The following is a 21,999-nucleotide window of genomic DNA, read 5'->3' as shown; positions in this document are numbered from 1 at the left end:
ATACAGTACACATTTCAATGGAGGAGAAAAGTGAATCACCCTAAGGCAAATTGTTTGAAATAGTTCTGCTATCAGTTCAATAAGCAAACAAGGAACACAAAGGATAATTTTACCTTGAAGAGAGGATATCCTCAAGCAATGTATGTGTTTATAATGAATCTTGCATTATTTGCACTTCTACTCCAGTTGATTTCCAAAGATATAGAAAATTGAGTCATTAGGCTGAGCTACAGCATGATATTATCTGCTTCTACTTACCAACTAGGGCATGGGATTGAGGAAAGTAACTCACTCGCCAGATCTTTATCTCCCCTACCACTCCCCTGCAATTGGTCAAATTGGACAGGAAGGCAGGGTTGCCCATCTGTCAATCAGTTGACATCCCAATGGCATCAGATGAAACGGTGCTTTGAAGGTCCAACAATCAGCTGGTTGTCAGGAGCTCAAAGGCCTTTGCAAGCCCCTGCTAAAGGTTATTTTGGCTGCAAGCTATCAGATGGTACTTTATGACCTGAAAACAGAATGTCAACTGTCTGATTCCTGCTTTTCAATAACTGATAAAGAAATGAAGGTGGCATGCTTGATTCTATTTTTCCTCCTAGAAAGCTCTTGGCTGTTATGAAGGAGTGCTGCCAACTGAATTATGTGCATACACAACTAGTAGTGCTGAAAAATACATCATATTTTAAGTATTGCGTAAGTGGTTTGTTTGAAAAAGACATCTACTGCATTGAAAACCAAGGAAAATGTGTGTTCAAGCCACTTCCACCACAGTTAGAATGAAGAGAGAGGCAGTTTGTGTTTCCAGTTTCTGGAATGTGCTTTAAGGGAATGAATATGTGGTTTGTGACTTCCACCATATTAGGATTGTTACATCTGCCGTCACCCTTGAAGTGTTAATACGTCACCCTCGGCAGAGACACCTGCAGCCTGCTCTCATGCCACGTGTTAAGTTCTTCATATGTTACAAAAAGTGTCACCAGCCAAATGGGAGTCTAGCTGTACAGACAGGATGGTGATGTGATGTCCAGGGCAGCAAAGTTACAATTTGTGTGTGTAGAAACACACATATTAATGCTGACATTTCAAGAGTATTCTGTGGAATATTCACAGCAAGCTTCTCCCACGCCCTGATGGTCCTACTAATTGGGTGCTAGAAAGGGGAATGTTTGGGTTAGAGGAATAGCAGGTGTTCTGAATGATGGGGGAAAGAGGCAGCCTCCCCCTTGAAGCCTCTAGCAGCATAAAATCTCTGGAGTGAAAACAGTCCGTCTCTTTGCAGGCCAAGCAGTCAAGAAAGGTGACCTTCCATTGCCCACTCCCTCCCTGCATGCCTCTGTGCTTGAATGAGAAATTATGCAGACTGGGCATGCTAATTTAGTCTAGCTCATTTGCATAATTAGTACACATAATTTTATCAGGCAAATTACATCATCCAGATTGATTGGGGGCAGCCAAGGGTGTGTGTGGAATATAGCAGAAATAAGGTGAAGTTCTTTGCTTTATTCTATCAAAGGCTTACTCAGACAGTTTTTAAAAATAAGAGGCCTGGTCCAGCTGCAGACGCTCAGTATGCTGTCCACAAGGGAGGTTTGCTAGCCCATTTCCCTTTTTCTTTCTGCAAAAACTAACCAATAGAAATGTAATCCTCCAGTGATAGGGAGGAAGAGGGCACTTCCTGCAAAGAAAAGAACATTTAAAATAAGTTTTCAATGGTTTGTGAAATGGTAGGTAATGGTATGCATGTCGCAGGAGGAAGGGGAAATGTTGTTGCTTTTTGCGTGGACAGGCGGAGACCCCAGATCCCACGCGGTCCCCCCCCCCCGTCATGTGGAATAACGACTCAAGACAACGTGCTATGGGATTAAATTGGCCACAACTTTATTAAATTTCAAATGTGGGTAGACCTTGGCTCAGGCATCGGGCGTTCTCCCTCCCCAGTCCCCAGCCAGGGACCTAGGGAGCATCAGGGTTATCCAGTGTGTGGGGGGGGGGATGGGCTGGCTCTGGAGAACATATGTTCAAGCAGAGATAGCCGCCCCCGTTACGCCGCCGCCGCAGGGGAGAGCAATGACGACCTTTCGGCGTACGGCCAAAGCCTCCCTTCAGAAACCCCTTTAACGGGGAACCCTGGTATCGCCGCCGCAAAGAGGAAGATGGATTACCAGGTAAGATCCACCCTCTATTGTGTGGGCAGGTAATCCCTCCCCCTACCTGGCCTGGTTTCCCTGGCAACGCTTCCCCCAGGTGGGATTGGACAACTCACCTGGGTAGGCGGGGACCTCCAGGTATCCCACCTGAGGGAAGGCAAAGCCTATGCTGATGGGGCCACTCCAGATCCAGGGCTGCACGCGTCCACGCAAAGGGCGCCCCCCGTTTTAAGCGGGGAGCGGTCATTGTCATCTTCCTTTTTCTTATGCAAAGCAAGATTAGAAGCAGCACCATAAGCCCTTGAGTTGTACAACAGTAAGTAATCTGCCAATATAGAAACTTAAAAAAAACCCCATAAAGGTGATTAAAAAATCAGGCAAGTGAGGTGTGTGTGTTTGCAGGAGTTGTTTCACTCATCACGGAGGATGTCCAGAAGAAGCTATCCAAAATTCTACATGGCAAGGAGAACAATGTATGCCCAAAGATGAAGGAAGACTCGCTGGTGAGTCTTTGCCAGGGAAATATGATTCCACTACAATAGAAGTGCTAATTGGAGGAAAGCTATCTATATCCCCACATAAAACATGTTAAAAAAAGGTAAAGGTACCCCTGCCCATACGGGCCAGTCTTGACAGACTCTGGGGTTGTGCGCCCATCTCACTTAAGAGGCCAGGTGCCAGCGCTGTCCGGAGACACTTCCGGGTCACGTGGCCAGCGTGACATCGATGCTCTGGCCAGAGCCAGAGCCGCACACGGGAACGCCGTTTACCTTCCCGCTGGTAAGCGGTCCCTATTTATCTACTTGCACCCGGAGGTGCTTTCGAACTGCTAGGTTGGCAGGCGCTGGGACCGAGCAGCGGGAGCGCACCCCGCCGCAGGGATTCGAACCGCCGACCTTTCGATCGGCAAGCCCTAGGCGCTGAGGCTTTAACCCACAGCGCCACCTGCGTCCCTTATATAAAACATGTTAATTTGCTTTAAAAGAAAGATAATCTGTAGCGGCCTGAAGTTCACAGCAGAGACTTAGATGTGCTAGCTTACACATACAGAATATCTATTCATTCAAAAGAGTTCTAGATCACTTTTCAAACAGAAGGCTTCCCAAAGCAGTGCATAAAAATGTACACAAGCAGAATACAGTCATACCTCGGGTTGTATATGCTTCATGTTGAGCGTGTTCAAGTTGCGCTCTGTGGCATCAGAGCGCATTACTTTCGGGTTTCACCGCTCGCGCATGCGCAGACGCTCAAAATGACGTCATGTGCATGCGCAGAAGCAGCAAAAAGGACGCGCCTGTGCGCAGACGTGCCATCGCTAGTTACGTTTGCTTCTGGATGCGAACGGGGCTCCGGAATGGATCCTGTTCACATCCCGAGGTACCTGTGATGGCCTGGGATTCCAATTCAGAGGCTGAACCGGAGGAATCCCAGCCTGCACAGGAGTCCCCGCCTCCAGGGCCGGCTGAACTGGGGCAGGGCCTGGATTCTGAAGCGCCTGCACCTGTGTTAGATCCTCAGGAGCAGGAACCAGGTGATCCCACTCTGGCTCCAGAGGTAGTTGAGGACTCAGTGCCTACAGGTGAGTCTCCCCCTGGGCCCAGTAACCCTTCAGCCTCTCCTGAACTGCAGAGACTCAGGGCAGAGAGGCGAAGGGAATTGGTTTCTCCCAGGAGGAGTCCTCGCCTTAAGGCCAAGAGAGGCGGGTCTCCTGGGGGCCGGGACCGCCCCTGGCCTCAGAACAGATAAAGGCCAGTTGGCCCGGTCCCAGGTTGCGGGAGCAACGTCATTGTTGAGTTCCTGTTCATGCCCGGACCCAGACCTGACTCTTCAGTGCTCCTGTCCCCGCCCGGCTTCCTGTTTCGGACCTCGCCCCGCTCCTTGTGGACTGATTCCAGGCTAGTGACCCAGGACCGGACTTTGACTACGCCAACGGTAACCTTCCCCCCGGGATCAGCACATACCACTGTATACCATAATACAATTCTCAAACAAAATTTTCCCAAAGAAACAAAAAAACACCGCAAGCCTTTCATTACATTGTATGCACTAAAATGACCACACTAAAAATCCAGATACAGCCATAGACAAGCCATTAAAAACTGCTATAATCATATGTGGATGCATGGAGGCTGCCTCACTTCACATGGAGTCAAGTTCCACAGCTGCCACTCAGGACAATTGCTGGTTCCTCCTCCTCCCCGAGCTTGGTGGCTGTAGCACTGGTGGGAAACAGAGGGACTGTCCCTGGAAAATGGGGGCCTTGAAGGGGATGCAGTATCTTCTGGAGCAATCCTGCTTTCCTCAGTGGAGTTTCTTCCAGCCTAGCAGACGCCAACTTGACTTTTTAATCTTCCATGTGCATAGAAAGTCTGGTGTGGAGCTGCTTTGAGACACACAAACCCCCTTCCTCTGCTGCATGCAGGGCTGGACAATGTTGTTGTTGTTTAGTCGTTTAGTCGTGTCCGACTCTTCGTGACCCCATGGGCCAGAGCACGCCAGGCATTCCTGTCTTCCACTGCCTCCCGCAGTTTGGTCAAACTCATGCTGGTAGCTTCAAGAACACTATCCAACCATCTCGTCCTCTGTCGTCCCCTTCTCCTTGTGCCCTCCATCTTTCCCAACATCAGGGTCTTTTCCAGAGATTCTTGTCTTCTCATGAGGCGGCCAAAGTATTGGAACCTCAGCTTCAGGATCTGTCCTTCCAGTGAGCACTCAGAGCTGATTTCCTTCAGAATGGAGAGGTCTGATCTTCTTGCAGTCCATGGGACTCTCAAGAGTCTCCTCCAGCACCATAATTCAAAAGCATCAATTCTTTGGCGATCAGCCTTCTTTATGGTCCAGCTCTCACTTCTATACATCACTACTGGGAAAACCATAGCTTTTACTATACGGACCTTTGTTGGCAATGTGATGTCTCTACTTTTTAAGATGCTGTCTAGGTTTGTCATTGCACACCTTTAAATCAGCTCTGAGATTGTCCCCAAGGAAAGAATGTGCATTAAATGTGCATGAATCACTGTCAGATGCCAAATCCACAGCAACTCAATTTCTCCAACAAGATGTAGGTTTGTGATAGCTTAGTCAGTATCACACAAGACTCTGAGGGCCATGAGTTCGAGCATCACTTCGAGCAAAAGATTCAGCCAGTGTTGCAGGGGGTTGGGATAGATGACCCTCATGGTCCCTTCCAACTCTACAGTTCTATGATTCAAAGATAATTTTTTCAAGTAAATTACATAATTGTCTTATTGCACTCATGAAACAGAGGAGGGATAATCTACTCTAAGTGCTTTTCATCTAAACTGGCTCATCTGTATGAGCCCAGCAAACAGCAAAGAATGCCACACAGGTTGCCAACTTCCAGGCCAGCTTGCCACCATTGTTCCCACTTCCCAGTTATTTAACCACCATTTCCACACATTTCAGCCCAGACACTTCAGTCCTCTCTCTCTCTCTCTCTGCCTCATGCAGAGAGGCCATGAAGCACCATGGGGTGTGACTTGTGCAAAGCACCACTTGGATGAAGATGGCAAGAGATGAATTTGGGTTGCCATTTGCTTTTGCTCCAGCAGACCTTTTGGCTACAATGCAAAAGGGATTGCAGTATCAAAAAGAGGAAATAAGTATTTCAGCAATCTTAAATGTTCAATTTTGTGTTTTGGGCAAATAGCAAATATCCCTAGGGATTGCATCCCAAATAGGCACTAGAAAGCGGGTTGTGAGCATAACAACTCTTAGCCACTAGTGGATAATCTCATTGCATGAGGAATCCTTCAACTACAGGAGAACCTACTAGAATTCTTCTGCCAAACAACAACTGGCCACTTCTCACCGAGCTAAAGCAAAAGAGCATTTAAGAGCATCATTGTGAAGCAACATTCCAGTCTCACTTGTGAGATGTAAAGTGTTAAGTTGTGGGTGAACATATCAGACAACACAGCGATTCTTCAAGCAGCTCTTGTTTATTCACAGGCCAGAACAGAACTGAACTGAAGGGTTCAGTCAGCCTGCTTATATAGAGCTCCAGTACAACGTAACTGTAACAACTTTCTAAAACTATCCAATCACTGAACGTCACTTTCGATCCCTTATTTGCATAACTATCTACAGTATCCCCCTGCTGGCCCAGGGTGAGAACTTCAGTACATAACACCAAGCTTCAAGGACCCGTACTTCATAACATTTCCTCCTGCAAATAAAAGGGACCAAGGTGAAAAATGAACTCCTGGGAAAAGAGGTTGACTGGAAAGTAAGGGGGAAAGAGGAGTCAGAGATTAAGGGAAAAGGTAATGACCACAAAGACTTGATAGGGAATTCAAGCTTTGAATGACAGAAAACTCTTCACCATTCAGATTGATAGAGCAGCTAATTCTTTCCTCTATAGTGAGCCCAAGGATGATGCAGACTTTTTATGATTATTTATGATTATTTATTGAATTTATATACCACCCTAATGGGCGGTCTCAGGTTGGTTCACAGAACAATTTTTTTTTTCATTTTAGGCAGATTCTGGCCTAAGGAATGTTAACTGTAAGCTTTGCAAACACATGCTAAAGGAAAGTCGTAATTGATGGCCAACAGCAATGTATGCTGAAACTTTATAGCATGCCACAATAAACACCTGACATGTTTTGAAAAGGGTATAATTGATTGATTGATTGATTGATTGATTGATTGATTGATTGATATAAGGTTTTAAGTTGGAAACCTTCCTTATTGAAAAGTGTCCTATCTTTTCTAAGGATGCCCTATTCTGCTCTGCAACAAGCTAGGAATCAGCTTACATTTGATACAAAAGACCATAGAAACAGTTGGGACCCAAATGTTTGAGATTCAATGCAGGAATCTCCTATATGGCTGATGACCGTCCAATCCCTGCTTTAAAACTTTCAAGGAAGGAGAGTCCATCACCTGCTGAGGGAGACCCCTGAAGTATTTCTCTTATTTATTATGATAATTTCTAGATTTGCAGATGTACTGCTGTGGGGATGTGTTGAGGCATTTCTAATTACACACCCTATTGGCAAAAGTTAGCCCCTGGTTGTGATGTCAGGTACTTCTTGCATGTAAACAGCTTTGTTGCCGAGCCCTAGGCACAGCCCTGGGCACAGACAGGAGTTAAGCATCTCCTCTTTCTGGCTTGTCCCCTGTGTGCCCTTCAGTCAGTGAGTTTAGGGACTGATCCTACTTCTAGAGTCAAATGTTAGTCTAGTCACCACCAGCACCACCATAGCAACCTATCTGAAAGCAATGGAAAAATTGTCACGAACCTTAAGCACAGATGGATTCTATTGCATTGGCTTCTAGTCCCTAGGAATTACAGTTTCTGCAGCATAAAAAAGGGCTAACAGATTCGAATTTGCTCAGTGAAAAATGCTATGACACTTTAATGCAATAAAGAAAGTCAATATTTTATGGCATTGTACAAGACCAGGACATATATCCTAATCACAGAACTGTATTTCATGGTGATGGCATGGAAAGAAAACCTGGTGCTGAAAATCATGTGGATAAGCAGATGATAAAAATTTGAAATGCAAGAGATCCCAAAGCATGCAAACCATTACATGTCATCTGGACTAAAATAGGCTAACATCAATTATAGGGAAAAACCTCACTGTGGATGAGAATGTTTCCTTGCCAAGATCATGCTTGGAATTAAAATATCTCCATGCAGGAATTCCAGCACAAGCCGTCTTGTGAATATTTGACCTTGTCAAGCTATATTTATTTCCACAAGTAATCTCAGTAGTAAAGTGGCTGTTATTGTAGCCACCCACCCACCCACCCACGTGACTTTAATTGTATCAAGTAACAATTAGCACCAGATTTAAATACAAGCTATGTCAGAGCCCTAACTAGAATTTAATTGGGCAGCACAAACAGAGTCACACAAACAATAAGACCTCCGTAATCTGCACAACAAGTTTCTGGACTAAAATTAGCTGCAGATTAGCACAATGGAAGAGATGCCTGGACCTGCTGTAGACAAGCTGCAGATCTTTGAGCCAGGAGGATCCAGATGCAAGCTGAAGACTCGCCATGCCCCTCTGGACAAATACTTTGAGGCTCTGGTGACAGGGAACCTCAAGAAGCTCAAAGCTCTGGTCGATCAGTATTACGAAGATGTCAATGTGGTCTTTGAGATCAGTAAAAATGAGCTGGAATGGCAGGTGAAAAAGAAAGCTGCTTATGGACTGTCAGGTACTCTAGATTTCAAGGACCACTTTCAAACTTAAACAGGTATTATTTACTAATCCAAATTAAGGCAAGTGGTGCTTTTAAAAAAGTGTTCTCTTATTTGTGGCTATCCAGTTGCTCCCAAAGTCTGTGTGCAGGGCTGGTTCCTTCCCTCCCTTCGTCCCTCCCAGCAGCTCTTTCACGTGGGTCAGCAAGGGTCTTTGGCTAGTATCGTAGAGCACTGTCAGCAGTAAACAGGCTTGTGGGCTTGCTATCACCATATGTTTCTAGACCTGGACAGGCTAATGGAAACTGAGCGAGGTGGCAGTGGTGATGTGCTAATCTGGTCTAAGGAGCAGGACTGACCCTCTTTGAAGAGGATCCTAATGTGTCCAGTATTGTTAGCATCATAGAAAGTCTCAGCAAGTTCAGGGTTCTTGGGTTGGGATTCCCACTGAGCCACAGACCAAGTGAAAGGGGTTGAGCAGCCCCTAACTTTCCTCCTCCTCAGGTTCGTGCTTACCTTCCAGTCACCCAACCATGCTCCAAGGGAATCATCCTTGGTTTGATCACCTCAGGCTCATCAGTGCTGTCTCCCAGGTGAGCCCCCCACCCCCGCCCCGGCCACATTTCCTGTTTTCTCCCCAGCTCATTCATGGGTGCCATACCTTTCGAAGGTAGGGAGCACACCTCCCTCACCTGGCAATGGAGCCAGTGCTTCTCTCATGTCACCTTGGGCAGTGTGTAGGATTGCATCTCTGTAGTCATGCTGAGCAGCTCCTGCTGCATCCCCTCAGTCCACTGCTGTCCTCCCAGACCTCTGATCCCATCTCTCCCCACATGGTGAAAGGAGAGGTCTGTGTGACACAGTCTGGTGCAAAAGCTCTGCACATTGCCCTGCTGTAGGGACTGTTTGGTGATGGTGGGAGCTGCCTGCAGGGGTGGTGGAAGAGGAGCAGGACTGTTTCCCAGTATAGGCAGAGCTGCCACCCTTTCTCCCCTCCTGCACATCTACTCTTTTTACCCTTTCTGCCTGCTGTTCTGTGTGGGGTGCTCACAGGTAAAGGTGCTGCTGAATGTTCTCTGTGAACCTTTGTCACACAGTCTCATCCAGCATCCTGACTGCTGATCTCTCCCTGGCTGCCTTGTGTATAATGCAAGGAGCAGAAAAGAATGAGCCTTCTTGCCTCCTGCTAGGGCCATCTCTGACTTACGTTTGTTTGCTCAGTAGGTCAGGCAGAGTCTTGGAGTCCCTGTATTTGCTTGAACAGCTGCAGAGGCAGGTCTCCAGCTCTGCTATGTGATAGCAATGTAGAAAATATAAATATCCTGTTAGCCAGGCAGAATGAAATAGTGTTCCTAATTTATTTGATTGGCTGGAATGGTTTAGCAAGGAAAAACTTCTTGATAGATGGTGGGGTTACCAAATATAGAAATCTCTACACAAAGCTTTTTATTTGGTCTGTTTTTGTATCATGATTCATCCTAGGGCTGAGCCAAAACAGGCAACTTCTTTCCTCCAAATTCTTGATCAGTATTGAAAGATATCCATCAGAAGTTTTCAGTTTTTAACGCTGACCTTAATTGGCAAGGATTGCCCACATGATTTATACAGGAAGCTTTGCTCTCACTCTAAATAGGTTTCATCTGTCCTTAGTGATATCAGAATATAGTTATATTGGTTCATTTGAGGAGGGTGAGTGGCTGTCATCCGTAGTGAACAGCCACGAAAGGGGTAAAATTAAGGGGTTTAGAGGGAACCCCACAAAACAATTGCTTTAAAACTGAAAAGTAAACCTGTAGAACCAAAAATGAAAAAGGGGGGGAAACAGAAAAGAATAAGATTTGCACAAAAGATCTCTCCCTGCAATGGGAAAGGACCCCATTCTGTGCTAGCAGCATTTTGACCAGGGCCTCAGGATAAACATTTTAGTGTTATCTCTTCAAAAGCAATGTAAGCCTTGTTAGCTCATTGTCTAGTGGTTGGGTGACCAGTATGTTGCACATGCTTGGACTTCAATAGGCTGCATATTTGCTTTAAATGCAGTGGAGCAATTAGCACAAAGTCTTTTCAAAAGTTTCTCAGCAAAGTTTCTATAGCTTGTTACCAGCATAATATCGATTTGTTCCTTCATGACAAGAAGGCACCTCTGTGTGCCATGTGAAATCCAGGCCACTGATGTGTATTCACTGGGGACTTCTTCTTTTTATTGTTGCTTGCTTTTGATATCCACCCTGACTCGTACGGGCTAACCCCCAGCCCCGCATGTTTTCGGAGGGGGGAGAGTGTAATGTGTCACTGTCATATCCAGCAGGAGCACTTGGCAGCATTTGCAGAACGAAGGAAAGTATTGAAATGGTTGACTGTGAGGTGCCAGTGATCCTTTTCAATAGCAAGATCCATTTCCCTTGGCTGAAGTTTCCCCCAGTCCCTTTTCCACACGTTGTCAGGAGAACCAGGAGATATTGCTGTCTTTTTCACTCATGTACCTTCCAGTTGTGTAACAGTTACATTTCCTGTGCTGCTTAAAAGGATTGCATGCTGATGTCCCGATGTCCTCTTCTCCCCCCTCCCCCCAATCCACTATATAACGGTATATATAGTATATATAGTAGCCTCTAGCGCTACTAGAAGGAAAGTTATAAAGCAAAATGTGTAGGCATCCTTCTACATGATTTCTGTGAGATCAGCCAAACTGACTGCTCCTGTCTTTTCTGTCAGTGTTTTTAGCCAATGAGTAATGTCAGAACTTTGATTCATGACTGCATTATTTGGAGACCAGGCTTTAGTGCACTTCCCCTTCCTGCTTCTGTTTCATTTTCTAGTCCTTGGAATTGTTATAGTTCTAATCTAAAGACCCTAAATTTCCCCTTTGTTCTTTGTTTGTTCCTAACAAACCAAGATGCATCTTTCCTTTAGTGGTTTCATCTAAGATTAGGTAATCCCTACAAGGGTTTTTTTTTCTGCAAATGCTGCAACGCAATAAGTAGCTGAAGTCCAGGCAGTCCTTGAGAATTCACTGTATGTTTAACTTACAGTACAACAATCTGCATGTCTCATCAGTAATAAAACTCTTTGTGTTTAATGGGGTTTATTCCCAGGTACGTTGGGTACAGAGTTGCAGCCTTGGCTTTCTTGTGACGAAGGGGAAGCCAGTATCAATGCTAAACAAAGAGAACTGAAATATAGACAATTCACTGTGTTTAACATTATTTTATGAAAGTGGGATATGTTATCAACCATATTTTTAGCATTGAGCCCCCTTTTACAGCCATTTTATGTCACCTGCTATATCTGCACAACAACCACGTGACTGAGAGTTAGGCTGAGAGTTTGTGACTGATCCGAGTTAGGAAGTGAGCAAAAAGAATGAAAAGTGAGTTTAAAAAATGCACATGCTTACAATATTTTCTTTTTTATTTATTAAGGTTGCCAAAATGTCTTTTGTTTGTGTTTTGCTGAGAGCTATGAAACTGCACACGCTGTGTATTTTTGTAGTCCATGAAAGCTTATGTAAAAATAAATTTGTTAGCCTTTAAGATACCTCAAGCTATATTCCCTGGTACATATTTGATGCATCATTTCGGGGGAACTGGCTTCCTCTTTGGGGAAGTGTGCCAAGGCCTCCAGCCACAATTTTCTCTCTTCCCACAATCCCATCAATTTTGGCAATAATGTCAAAAAGAAAAACAATGAAATAGACACAGGGCTAAGGTGGGTGGAGAGGTTGAAGTTTCTCTCCCTCACCTGTGGCCAGATGAGCAGCCAAACTTCCACCTGGAGCCCCATTTTCTGATGGGCAGGGAGGGGGTTAACCCCCTACCTCAGCAATTCTGCACAGATTGGGAGGGGGCTGCATATGTGTCTAGACCCATGGTTCCCAATTTGGAAGCTTGTTTAGACCAAGTTAGTGGCTTTTTAGGCTTCCTCCACATGAATAGGAGCTCACTTTTTGAATAATAATAATAATAATAATAATAATAATAATAATAATAATAATAATTAATTTATACCCCACCCATCTGGCTGGGCTTCCCCAGCCACTATGGGCGGCTTCCAAAAGAATATTAAAATACTGTGATACATCAAACATTAAAAGCTTCCCTAAACAGGGCTGCCTTCAGATGTCTTCTAAAAGTCTGGTAGTTGTTGTTCTCTTTGACATCTGGTGGGAGGGCGTTCCACAGGGAGGGCGCCACTACCGAGAAGGCCCTCTGCCTGGTTCCCTGTAACTTGGGTTCTCGCAGTGAGGGAACTGCCAGAAGGCCCTCGGTGCTGGACCTCAGTGTCCGGGTAGAATAATGGGGGTGGAGACGCTCCTTCAGATATACTGGACCGAGGCCATATAGGGCTTTAAAGGTCAGCACCAACACTTTGAATTGTGCTCGGAAATGTTATATGGTCTCGGTGGCTGCTCCCAGTCACCAGTCTGGCTGCCACGTTCTGGATTAGTTGTAGTTTCTGGGTCACCTTCAAAGGTAGCCCCACGTAGAGCGCATTGCAGTAGTCCAAGCGGGAGATAACCAGAGCATGCACCACTCTGGCGAGGTCATCTGCAAGCAGATAGGGTCTCAGCCTGCGTACCAGATGGAGCTGGTACACAGCTGTCCTGGACACGGAATTGACCTGTGCCTCCATGGACAGCTGTGAGTCCAAAATGACTCCCAGGCTGCACACCTGGTCCTTCAGGGGCACAGTTACCCCATTCAGGACCAGAGAATCCTCCACACCTGCCCGCCTCCTGTCCCCCAAAAACAGTACTTCTGTCTTGTCAGGATTCAATCTCAATCTGTTAGCTGCCATCCGTCCTCCAACCGCCTCCAGACACTCACACAGGACCGTCACCGCCTTCACTGGTTCTGATTTGAAAGAGAGGTAGAGCTAGGTATCATCCGCATACTGATGAACACCCAGCCCAAACCCCCTGATGATCTCTCCCAGCGGCTGCATGTAGATGTTGAAAAGCATGGGGGAGAGGACAGAACCCTGAGGCACCCCACAAGTGAGAGCCCAGGGGTCTGAACACTCATCCCCCACCACCACTTTCTGAACATGGCCCAGGAGGAAGGAGCGAAACCACTGTATGACAGTGCCCCCAGCTCCCAGCCCCTCAAGACGGTCCAGAAGGATGTAATGGCCGATGGTATCAAACGCCGCTGAGAGATCCAGCAGAACTAGGAAACAGCTCTCACCTTTGTCGCTAGCCTGCCGGAGATCATCAACCAGTGCGACCAAGGCAGTTTCAGTCCCGTGATGAGGCCTGAATCCCGACTGGAATCCAAAATGGCCCGCTTCTTCCAGGTGTGCCTGGAGTTGTTCAGCAACCACTCGCTCAATCTCCTTGCCCAAGAATGGAAGATTTGAGACTGGGCGATAGTTGGCCATCGTGGCCGCATCTAAAGATGGTTTTTTAAGAAGCGGTTTAATAACTGCCTCTTTCAGCGGGTCTGGGAAGGCTCCCTCACGGAGGGAAGCATTCACCACCCCACGAAGCCCATTGCCCAGTCCTTCCCGGCTAGCTTTTATAAGCCAGGATGGGCAAGGATCCAGGAGACAGGTGGTTGGTTTCACTCATCCAAGCAGCCTGTCCACATCCTCGGAGGTAACAGATTGGAATTGATCCCATGCAATTTGACTAGACAGGACTCTAGCACTCTCCTGCCCCGGCCCTGCTCCCACAGTGGCGTCTACCTCTTCCCGAATCTGAGCGACTTTATCTGCAAAAAACTTTGCAAAATCATTGCAGGAGATCATGTGACCCGTACTGGGCCCCGATGTAGCAGGTGGTTCCGCTAAATTGAGAACCACCTGAAGAAGTCTCCTGCTGCTGTTTTCTGCAGATGCAATAGAGGCGGTGAAGAAAGTCTTCTTCGCCGTCGCTACTGCCACTTGTTAGGCTCGACATTGAGCTCTAACCTGTGTCTGGTCAGCTTCAGAATGGGTCATCCGCCACTGGCTCTCTAGCCGTCTCAACGATTGTTTCATTGCCCTCAGATCCGTGGAAAACCATGGGGCTCTCCAGGCTCCATGCAATCGGAGAGGGCGCTTCAGAGCCAAACAGTCAATAGCCCTGGTTAACTCCACATTCCAGCGGGCCACCAGGGAATCAGCTGAAAGGCCATCAACATGGGATAAAGCATCCCCTACCACTCTCTGGAAACTATTTGGATCCATTAAGTGGCAGGGACGGACCATCCAAATCGGTCCCACCTCCCTGCAGAGGGGAAGGGTCGCAGAGAAGTCAAGTTGCACCAGGATGTGGTCTGACCATGGCACTTCTTTTGTTTCACTTTTACTTAGTGTCAGATCACCAACATCCATAGAGGTAAACACCAAGTCCAAGGCATGTCCGCGGCTATGGGTTGGGCCAGACTTATTCAGGGCAGCCCCATGGAGGCCATGCTTTCCACGAAGTCCCGAGCGGCCCCTTGTAAGGTCGTGTCGGCATGGATATTAAAATCCCCTAGGGCGACCAAGCTAGGTGCCTCCAGGAGAACATCCGCCACCACCTGAAGCAGCTCGGGCAGGGAATCCTTGGTGCAGCGGGGAGGTTGGTACACCAAAAGGAATCCTGTACTGCCCCTATTGCCCAACTTCCAGAACATGCACTCGGAAAACTGGGTCTTCCCAATAGAACACCTGGTGCAAACTAATGACTTCCTAAAAATCACTGCAACCCCCCCTCCCCACCCACAAGGCCTGGGTTGCTGTGCATAAGAGAAACCTGGTGGACAAGCAGCGGCAAGGACAGGCCCATCTGCTTCATCCAACCAAGTCTCTGTTACACATGCCAGGTCAAGCCCTCCATCCATGATCAAGTCATGGATGGCAGTGGTCTTATGAATCATTGACCTGGCATTGCACAGCAGCACCTTCAGGTCATGTGGGTATCCCTTGCTGATTCTAGTATCCATCCGGTCAGGACCAGACCCGGAGGCAGGAATAGTCCTCAGATAACGACTAAACCTGCCCCCTCTGTAATGACATGGTCTAGTCTTAGCGTAACTCCTCCTCCTACCCGTGATCACTGAGATCGGTTGTCCCAGTGCATCCCTCCCTGTGGAACATACCCCAGCCATTTTGTTGGCTGGGACCCACTCCCCGGCAGCCCTGACCCCTCCCCTTAAGAACAAAATAACACCTTAAGACAATAAAAACAAAAAACAAAACAAAACAAAAAAACCCAGAAAACAATAAAACAATACAAATAAAAAACTGTAAAAATTACAAATCCATCAAAATCAAACAAATTCCCAAGCCCAACCAAACATCCGTGAATTATATGTCACGGGGGGGGGGGATCAAGATTTTAGAGATGCTTAGGTGAGGCATGGCCAAAAAAAGGTTGGGAACCACTGGTCTAGACCCACTTTGGGGATGAGGCTCCTGGAGGGTTGCCTAACAATGAAAGTAGCCCTCAAGCCCCAAGCTGTTTGCAACCCCTGGTCCAGCTGTAATGGGGAGAGTGAGGCCTTGTCATCACAAAACATGTCTGCTCAGAGATCTGCACTGGCTGCTGATTTGCTACCAGGCCAAGTTCAAGGTTAAAAGGTAAAGGGATCCCTGACCATTAAGTCCAGTCGTGACCGACTCTGGGGGTGCAGTGTTCATCTCACTTTACTGGCCAAAGGAGCCGACGTACAGCTTCTGGGTCATGTGGCCACATGACTAAGCTGCTTCTGACCAATCAGAGCAGTGCACGGAAACGCCGTTAAGTTCAAGGTTATTAGCACACAAAGCCCTTAGCAACTTGGGAGCAATTTACTTGCAGTTTACCCCACGTGTGTCCACCCAGCCACTTTGATTGGTGGAATTGGCATTGCTGCTGGTGCCACATGATGCCCACTCCGCATGTGTAAGAACTTGGTCATTGAGTGTGGCAGGACTTGCACTTTGGAACTCCCTTCCTAGTGAGATCAAGCAGGGGCCTTTGCTGTACTATTTTTGGTGACTGCTAAAAACATTCCTCTCTAGACAAGCCTACCCGGATGCTTAGAAAGGTGGGATAATCTTAATCTATTTTAGTATTTTAACTTTTGTATGGTTTAAAGTAGGGTTGTATTTTTAAAATTGATTTTACTGTTTTATCTCTTCTAACCCACTCTGAGGTTTTTTACGATTAAGCAGTGTATAAATTCTATGAAGTAAAAAAATGTGTTTGAGTGCCTTCGAATGCCGCATGATCCATCAACTGTTTGCATGTTTGTTTAATCATTTCAGTACTGAGAGACATGACAGAAAGCTCAAAGAAGGATTATTATTATTATTCAGACTTATTAATTGCTTGTTACCTGAAAGGTCTCCAAGCAACTTGCATTTAAAAATCTAAGCATACATAGATTATACCATTCAGCATTCATATTGTTACATGCCACCCCAATCTGCATGGGCACTGTGACATTCCATGGGCTGCAGGCTCATCTTAAGCCAGCATCTGTGTTTCCTTTTGGGCAAATGAGGCACAGCAGAGACTGTAGGGTCCTTAGGATAAATGATTTATTCACACACACACACACCCCATAGCCTTGCACTCAAACAGACAGCAAGCAGCACACCCTGCTGAATCCCTCTTAACTCCAACCTGCTGCTTTAAACCCTCAGTTTTTATCCCCTGAGGGAGGGAGGGAGGAAGGGAGCCTTTTCCAGGTGCCCTTTCCACACCTAGCCCCTTTGATGAACTTCCTAATTGTTTACCCCTCTTTCCAGGGAAACAGAGTTAATTAGTGCCTAACTCATGTTGATTTCCTAGATTAAGGAGGGGGTCATAATTTAGGATGCTGGCCTGACTTAATTAGCTCACTATGCCAATAACATAGTGGACAAGGGTGGTGCTGTGGGTTAAACCACAGAGCCTAGGGCTTGCCAATCAGAAGGTCGGCGGTTTGAATCCCTGCGACGGGGTGAGCTCCTGTTGTTCAGTCCGTGCTCCTGCCAACCTAGCAGTTCAAAAGCACGTCAAAGGGCAAGTAGATAAATAGGTACCACTCCGGCGGGAAGGTAAATGGCATTTCCGTGCGCTGCTCTGGTTTGCCAGAAGCGGCTTAGTCATGCTGGCCACATGACCCGGAAGCTGCACACCAGCTCCCTCGGCCAATAAAGCGAGATGAGCTCCACAACCCCAGAGTTGGTCACGACTGGACCTAATGTTCAGGGGTCCCTTTTGTTACAATATGAGAACAGCGCAGCTGCAGACAGCCAGCTTGTTGACATCATGTGATATGGCTAGCTGTGGGAAAGTATGGTAAATTCCCGGAAGTTCACAGGCTTTGGGAGTCTGTGTCCAGTGTGTAATTTGAGACCTTCCTGTTGCGTTTGTAAAGGAAGTCTTAGTCACTTGCTGGATGGAAACTGAAGTGATCGGACACGTTTTCTGTAGAGCTGTAATGTCAGAAAGAAACAATATGTAAATAGATTTCTGACTACTCTTCTTTCCCCTGCGCAAGGGGGAGAAGTGGGTGTGCATTTTCCCACGCTGGGAAATGTCGCCTATATCAAGATCTCCCTGGTCTGTCTGGGAACGCAGCCAGAGGCAGATCACCGGTAAACCAGCTCCGGGAGCAGGGAGAGGGGACAGCCTCTGCAGATGGGGCTAGTTTTCCAACACCTTTACCTTTACCTTATGCCAATAGCAGAGGCTTTTCCGTGGGGCCACCTCACCTTTTGCTACACCCTAACAGGTGGCGCTGTGGGTTAAAGCCTCAGCGCCTAGGGCTTGCCGATCGAAAGGTCGGCGGTTCGAATCCCTGCGGCGGGGTGCGCTCCCGCTGCTCGGTCCCAGCACCTGCCAACCTAGCAGTTCGAAAGCACCTCCGGGTGCAAGTAGATAAATAGGGACCGCTTACCAGCGGGAAGGTAAACGGCGTTTCCGTGTGCGGCTCTGGCTCGCCAGAGCAGCGATGTCACGCTGGCCACGTGACCCGGAAGTGTCTCCGGACAGCGCTGGCCCCTGGCCTCTTAAGTGAGATGGGCGCACAACCCCAGAGTCTGTCAAGACTGGCCCGTACGGGCAGGGGTACCTTTACCTTTACCTTTAATACACACTTGGGTCTGCCTACAGTAGAGATGAGCCTGGCTATTCCCCAGTTCTAACATCTCAGCCTTCATTCAGGGTGTCTTGCACCCACAGATTCATAACCATAATGAACATTAACATTCTCATACAAACACCTGCAATCCCTGTACCCCTAGAGACATGGAAAAACCCTGTGACCCCAAATCTCAGCCCCAAGCCCATCCTTGCTTTTCCTTTCTGTTTCTCTTCTCCCGTCCCCCATCCCTGTCTGCTCCAGGCCTGTGGTCTCTGGAATACAAGAGGGATCTGACCAACCCGCTCTGCATCTCGGCCATCCACGGACACACTGCCTGCCTTCGTCACCTGCTCTTCTGGCGAGCAGACCCAAACGCAGCTCCAGGAGGACGGAGCGCCCTGCATGAAGCCTGCCAGAGGGGCAACAGGGAATGCGCAGAGTTGTTACTGGAACATAAGGCTAATCCCAATCTTCTGAGTGATGATGGGCAAGCACCTTTGCACCTGTGCACCAGCCAGAACACATTAGGGTAAGGAACAAGATGTTTGGGCAAGATTCTAGTCCTTCCACAGGTTCATTCTGACAACTTTAGGCCTCAGAATTAGATTTAGGCATAAAACGTGTGTTTATTTCTTGGCTCCTTATTGTTTCACATTAGCAAAGTGGCATACAAGAGTGAAACCATGAAATTCAATAAAAACAAAGATAAAAATCGGTGAACAGAAAACAACACAATAAATAGTTTGAAGTAAACACATGAAAATACCTTCCTAAACAAAGATGTCTTGAGTAAGTGTTGGAAGCCTAGTATTATCAGCACTGATTTGACATTGAAAGGAAGAGACTCCAGGGGGCTGGCACTGCAACACTAAAGGCCCTGCTCCAAGGGACCGGGGTGTAAATTCTGCCACCAGTAGGGACATGTCCATGATGTGGAAGCAGGGCATTTCTTAAAATATTAAGTGCAGCGGAAATTCCCCACCCCACCCTGTCCTCTTGAATTCATTTGGCCCAGTAAACTCAAAACTCTCCTCAAAGTCTTTCCTTTTTATTGTGCTTGGACCTAGTTCACATTTGGGGAAAACAAAATGTGCCTGGGGCCATAGCCCCCAATCCTCCCCCCTGCTACACCACTGAAGAATGCAGAGCATCTTCAGTCAGTCCTGAGCTCTTCTTTTTAAATGTATGCTTCTTATTTTAATTCGTGATGCCTGTTGCTTTTATGCCGTTTTTAAATGTTGAGATGTTGCCTGTTGAGGATAATGACTCTACTTACAATGGCAGCTCGACTCGCTCACTCTTCTTTGGAGAAATTAGAAGGCTCATTGGCCTGAAGAAGACATGGGGGCATGCTATAACCTAGAGGCTTTTAACAGATCTCTTTGGAGCAAGGAAGAGGCATTCTGCGCATGTTCATGCCCTTTATTTCTGAGACGCATAGTTCCAAATCATACCTGCCCCTGCTCAAATCTGTATGAAGATGCTGTGGGTGACCTGGAGTTGTTGGTCCTCATGTACATTTTTCTTCTCTGGAAGCCAATTGGCAAGATTCTCATCTTTACCCTCTCCCTGCCCTGCAAACCAGGACACTAGGTGGTAGAGTGTTGAGATGGGACCATTTCTTAGAATTTATTTGCACCTAGACTCTTATCTAAAATTGTGTGGCATACTTCCAAGATAAAGGTAAAGGGGCCCCTGACCATTAAGTCCAGTCGTGACTGACTCTGGGGTTGCGACGCTCATCTCTCTTTATTGCCCGAGGGAGCCGGTGTACAGCTTCCGGGTCATGTGGCTAGCATGACTAAGCGGCTTCTGGCGAACCAGAGCAGCGCACGGAAACGCTGTTTACCTTCCCGCCGGAGCGGTACCTATTTATCTACTTGCACATTGACGTGCTTTCAGACTGATAGGTGTGCAGGAGCAGGGACCGAGCAACGGGAGCTCACTCCATCGCGGGGATTTGAACCGACATTCTGATCGGCAAGCCCTAGGCTCTGTTGTTTAACCCACAGCACCACCCACGTCCCGTGTGAGGGGGACGGCGTGCTATTTTGCACCCAGGGCTGCTCCCCCTTAGCCCTCCCACACTATGCCACTGGGGGGGGGGGATATTTTATTTTCCATAGTTCTGGAAATTTATGGGGTCCTTTGCCAGCCCCTTTAACTGAAGAAGGAAGCACATGAGCAGGGCAAATAATTTCTGAAGTACCACAACCCTCACACTGAGTCTTGGCAGCTGTCACCTCTCATTTTATTCATTTACTTTATTTCATTAAATTTGTACACTGCTTGATTGTAACAAAAACCGTCAAGGCAGTTAACAAAAAGATAAAACCATAAAACCAGGAAAAAAATACATTACATTAAAACATACAAGAAGTTAAAATAATAAAACATTAAAATTCACAACAACATTTCTAAGCCATTGTGTAGGGCCATAGCTTCTGGCATGGTGCAGAAACGTCTGGCAGAAATGTTACAACTCTCACCACACTCAATGCAAACTGAAAGAATTGTGTCCCCACATAATCTTATAGTAGATGACACATGAGCAAGTATGACAACACAGATAGTTAATGCACAGCTAAACATAGCTCTGAATGGGATTGGCGCAGCCTATTGTGATCTCGGCCTGCTGTTGTCCACTTTCTTTGAATCCAAGACATAAGAAAACAGCCTGCTCCAAAGAGTTAGGCTGAGCAGAATTTTTTTAAAAAATAAATAAATTCAGAGTTCTGGCCATTTAAAATTAGATTTTAAATGCCATATTTATTTTAAATTACAATAATTTATCATTAAAATACATGATTTGTGGCTGTTATGAGTTGTGGGTAGAGGGGTAGGCTGTACGCTTCTTATTCCTGGGTCTAGTAAGGGTTAAAATCTAAGCAAGGATTCAGATTCCTGGACTAGCCAGGCTAGCTTCTGGGGTGAGGTAATGGCCTAAGTAGGAGTCATTAAGGTAACAAAGGAAGTGCCCCATCCCTCAACTCGCTGGTAATTAGAAAGACAAAGACAGAGTTCAAGTTACAGATAGGTAGCCGTGTTGGTCTGCCATAGTAAAAAAATAAATAAATAAATTCCTTCCAGTAGCACCTTAAAGACCAAATAAGTTAGTTCTTGGTATGAGCTTTCGTGTGCATGCACACTTCTTCAGATACACATGAAATGCATGCACATGAAAGCTCATACCAAGAACTAACTTAGTTGGTCTTTAAGGTGCTACTGAAAGACAGAGTTGAGAGTTGATTGTTGTGAGCCAGGAGTTACAAGGTGGGCAGCTGAGAAACAGAGCTATGCCTGATTTCTGCTGCAATCCAAGGCTGTGGCTATGGGAGAAGAAAGTCCTTCTTGCATAGCTGTCAACTTTTCCCTTGTCTTGCGAGGAATCCTATTCGGAATAAGGGAATTTCCCTTAAAAAAAGGGAAACGTTGACAGCTATGCCTTCTTGGGGTGTCAATGCTGACTGAACAAAAAAAATTCCTTCCAGTAGCACCTTAAAGACCAACTAAGTTAGTTCTTGGTATGAGCTTTCGTGTGCATGCACACTTCTTCAGATACACACGAAAGCTCATACCAAGAACTAACTTAGTTGGTCTTTAAGGTGCTACTGGAAGGAATTTTTTTTGTTTTGACTAT

General features: G+C 46.6%; 1 protein-coding gene across 2 annotated transcripts in view; it reads left to right on the top strand.

Moving 5' to 3' along the window:
- The window catches only part of ASB18 (ankyrin repeat and SOCS box containing 18), a 47,915-nt gene that overhangs the window by 5,341 nt on the left and 20,575 nt on the right, over positions 1–21,999 (top strand). The window contains exons 1-2 of one of the 2 annotated variants that reach the window (XM_079980698.1): positions 8,033–8,354; positions 18,621–18,888. In XM_079980698.1, coding sequence (XP_079836824.1) covers positions 8,111–8,354; positions 18,621–18,888 — 512 coding nt within the window. In that variant the 5' untranslated portion in view covers positions 8,033–8,110. Of the gene's footprint in view, positions 1–8,032; positions 8,355–18,620; positions 18,889–21,999 lie in introns of those variants that run through there. The other variant, XM_079980699.1, reaches the window with a different exon arrangement.

The sequence above is a fragment of the Podarcis cretensis genome (genome assembly GCF_951804945.1).
Source record: "Podarcis cretensis genome assembly, chromosome: 1".
Lineage (NCBI taxonomy): Eukaryota > Metazoa > Chordata > Lepidosauria > Squamata > Lacertidae > Podarcis > Podarcis cretensis.
The sequence above is the reverse complement of the archived record's forward strand: the minus strand, read 5'-3'. Positions and strand labels throughout refer to the sequence as shown.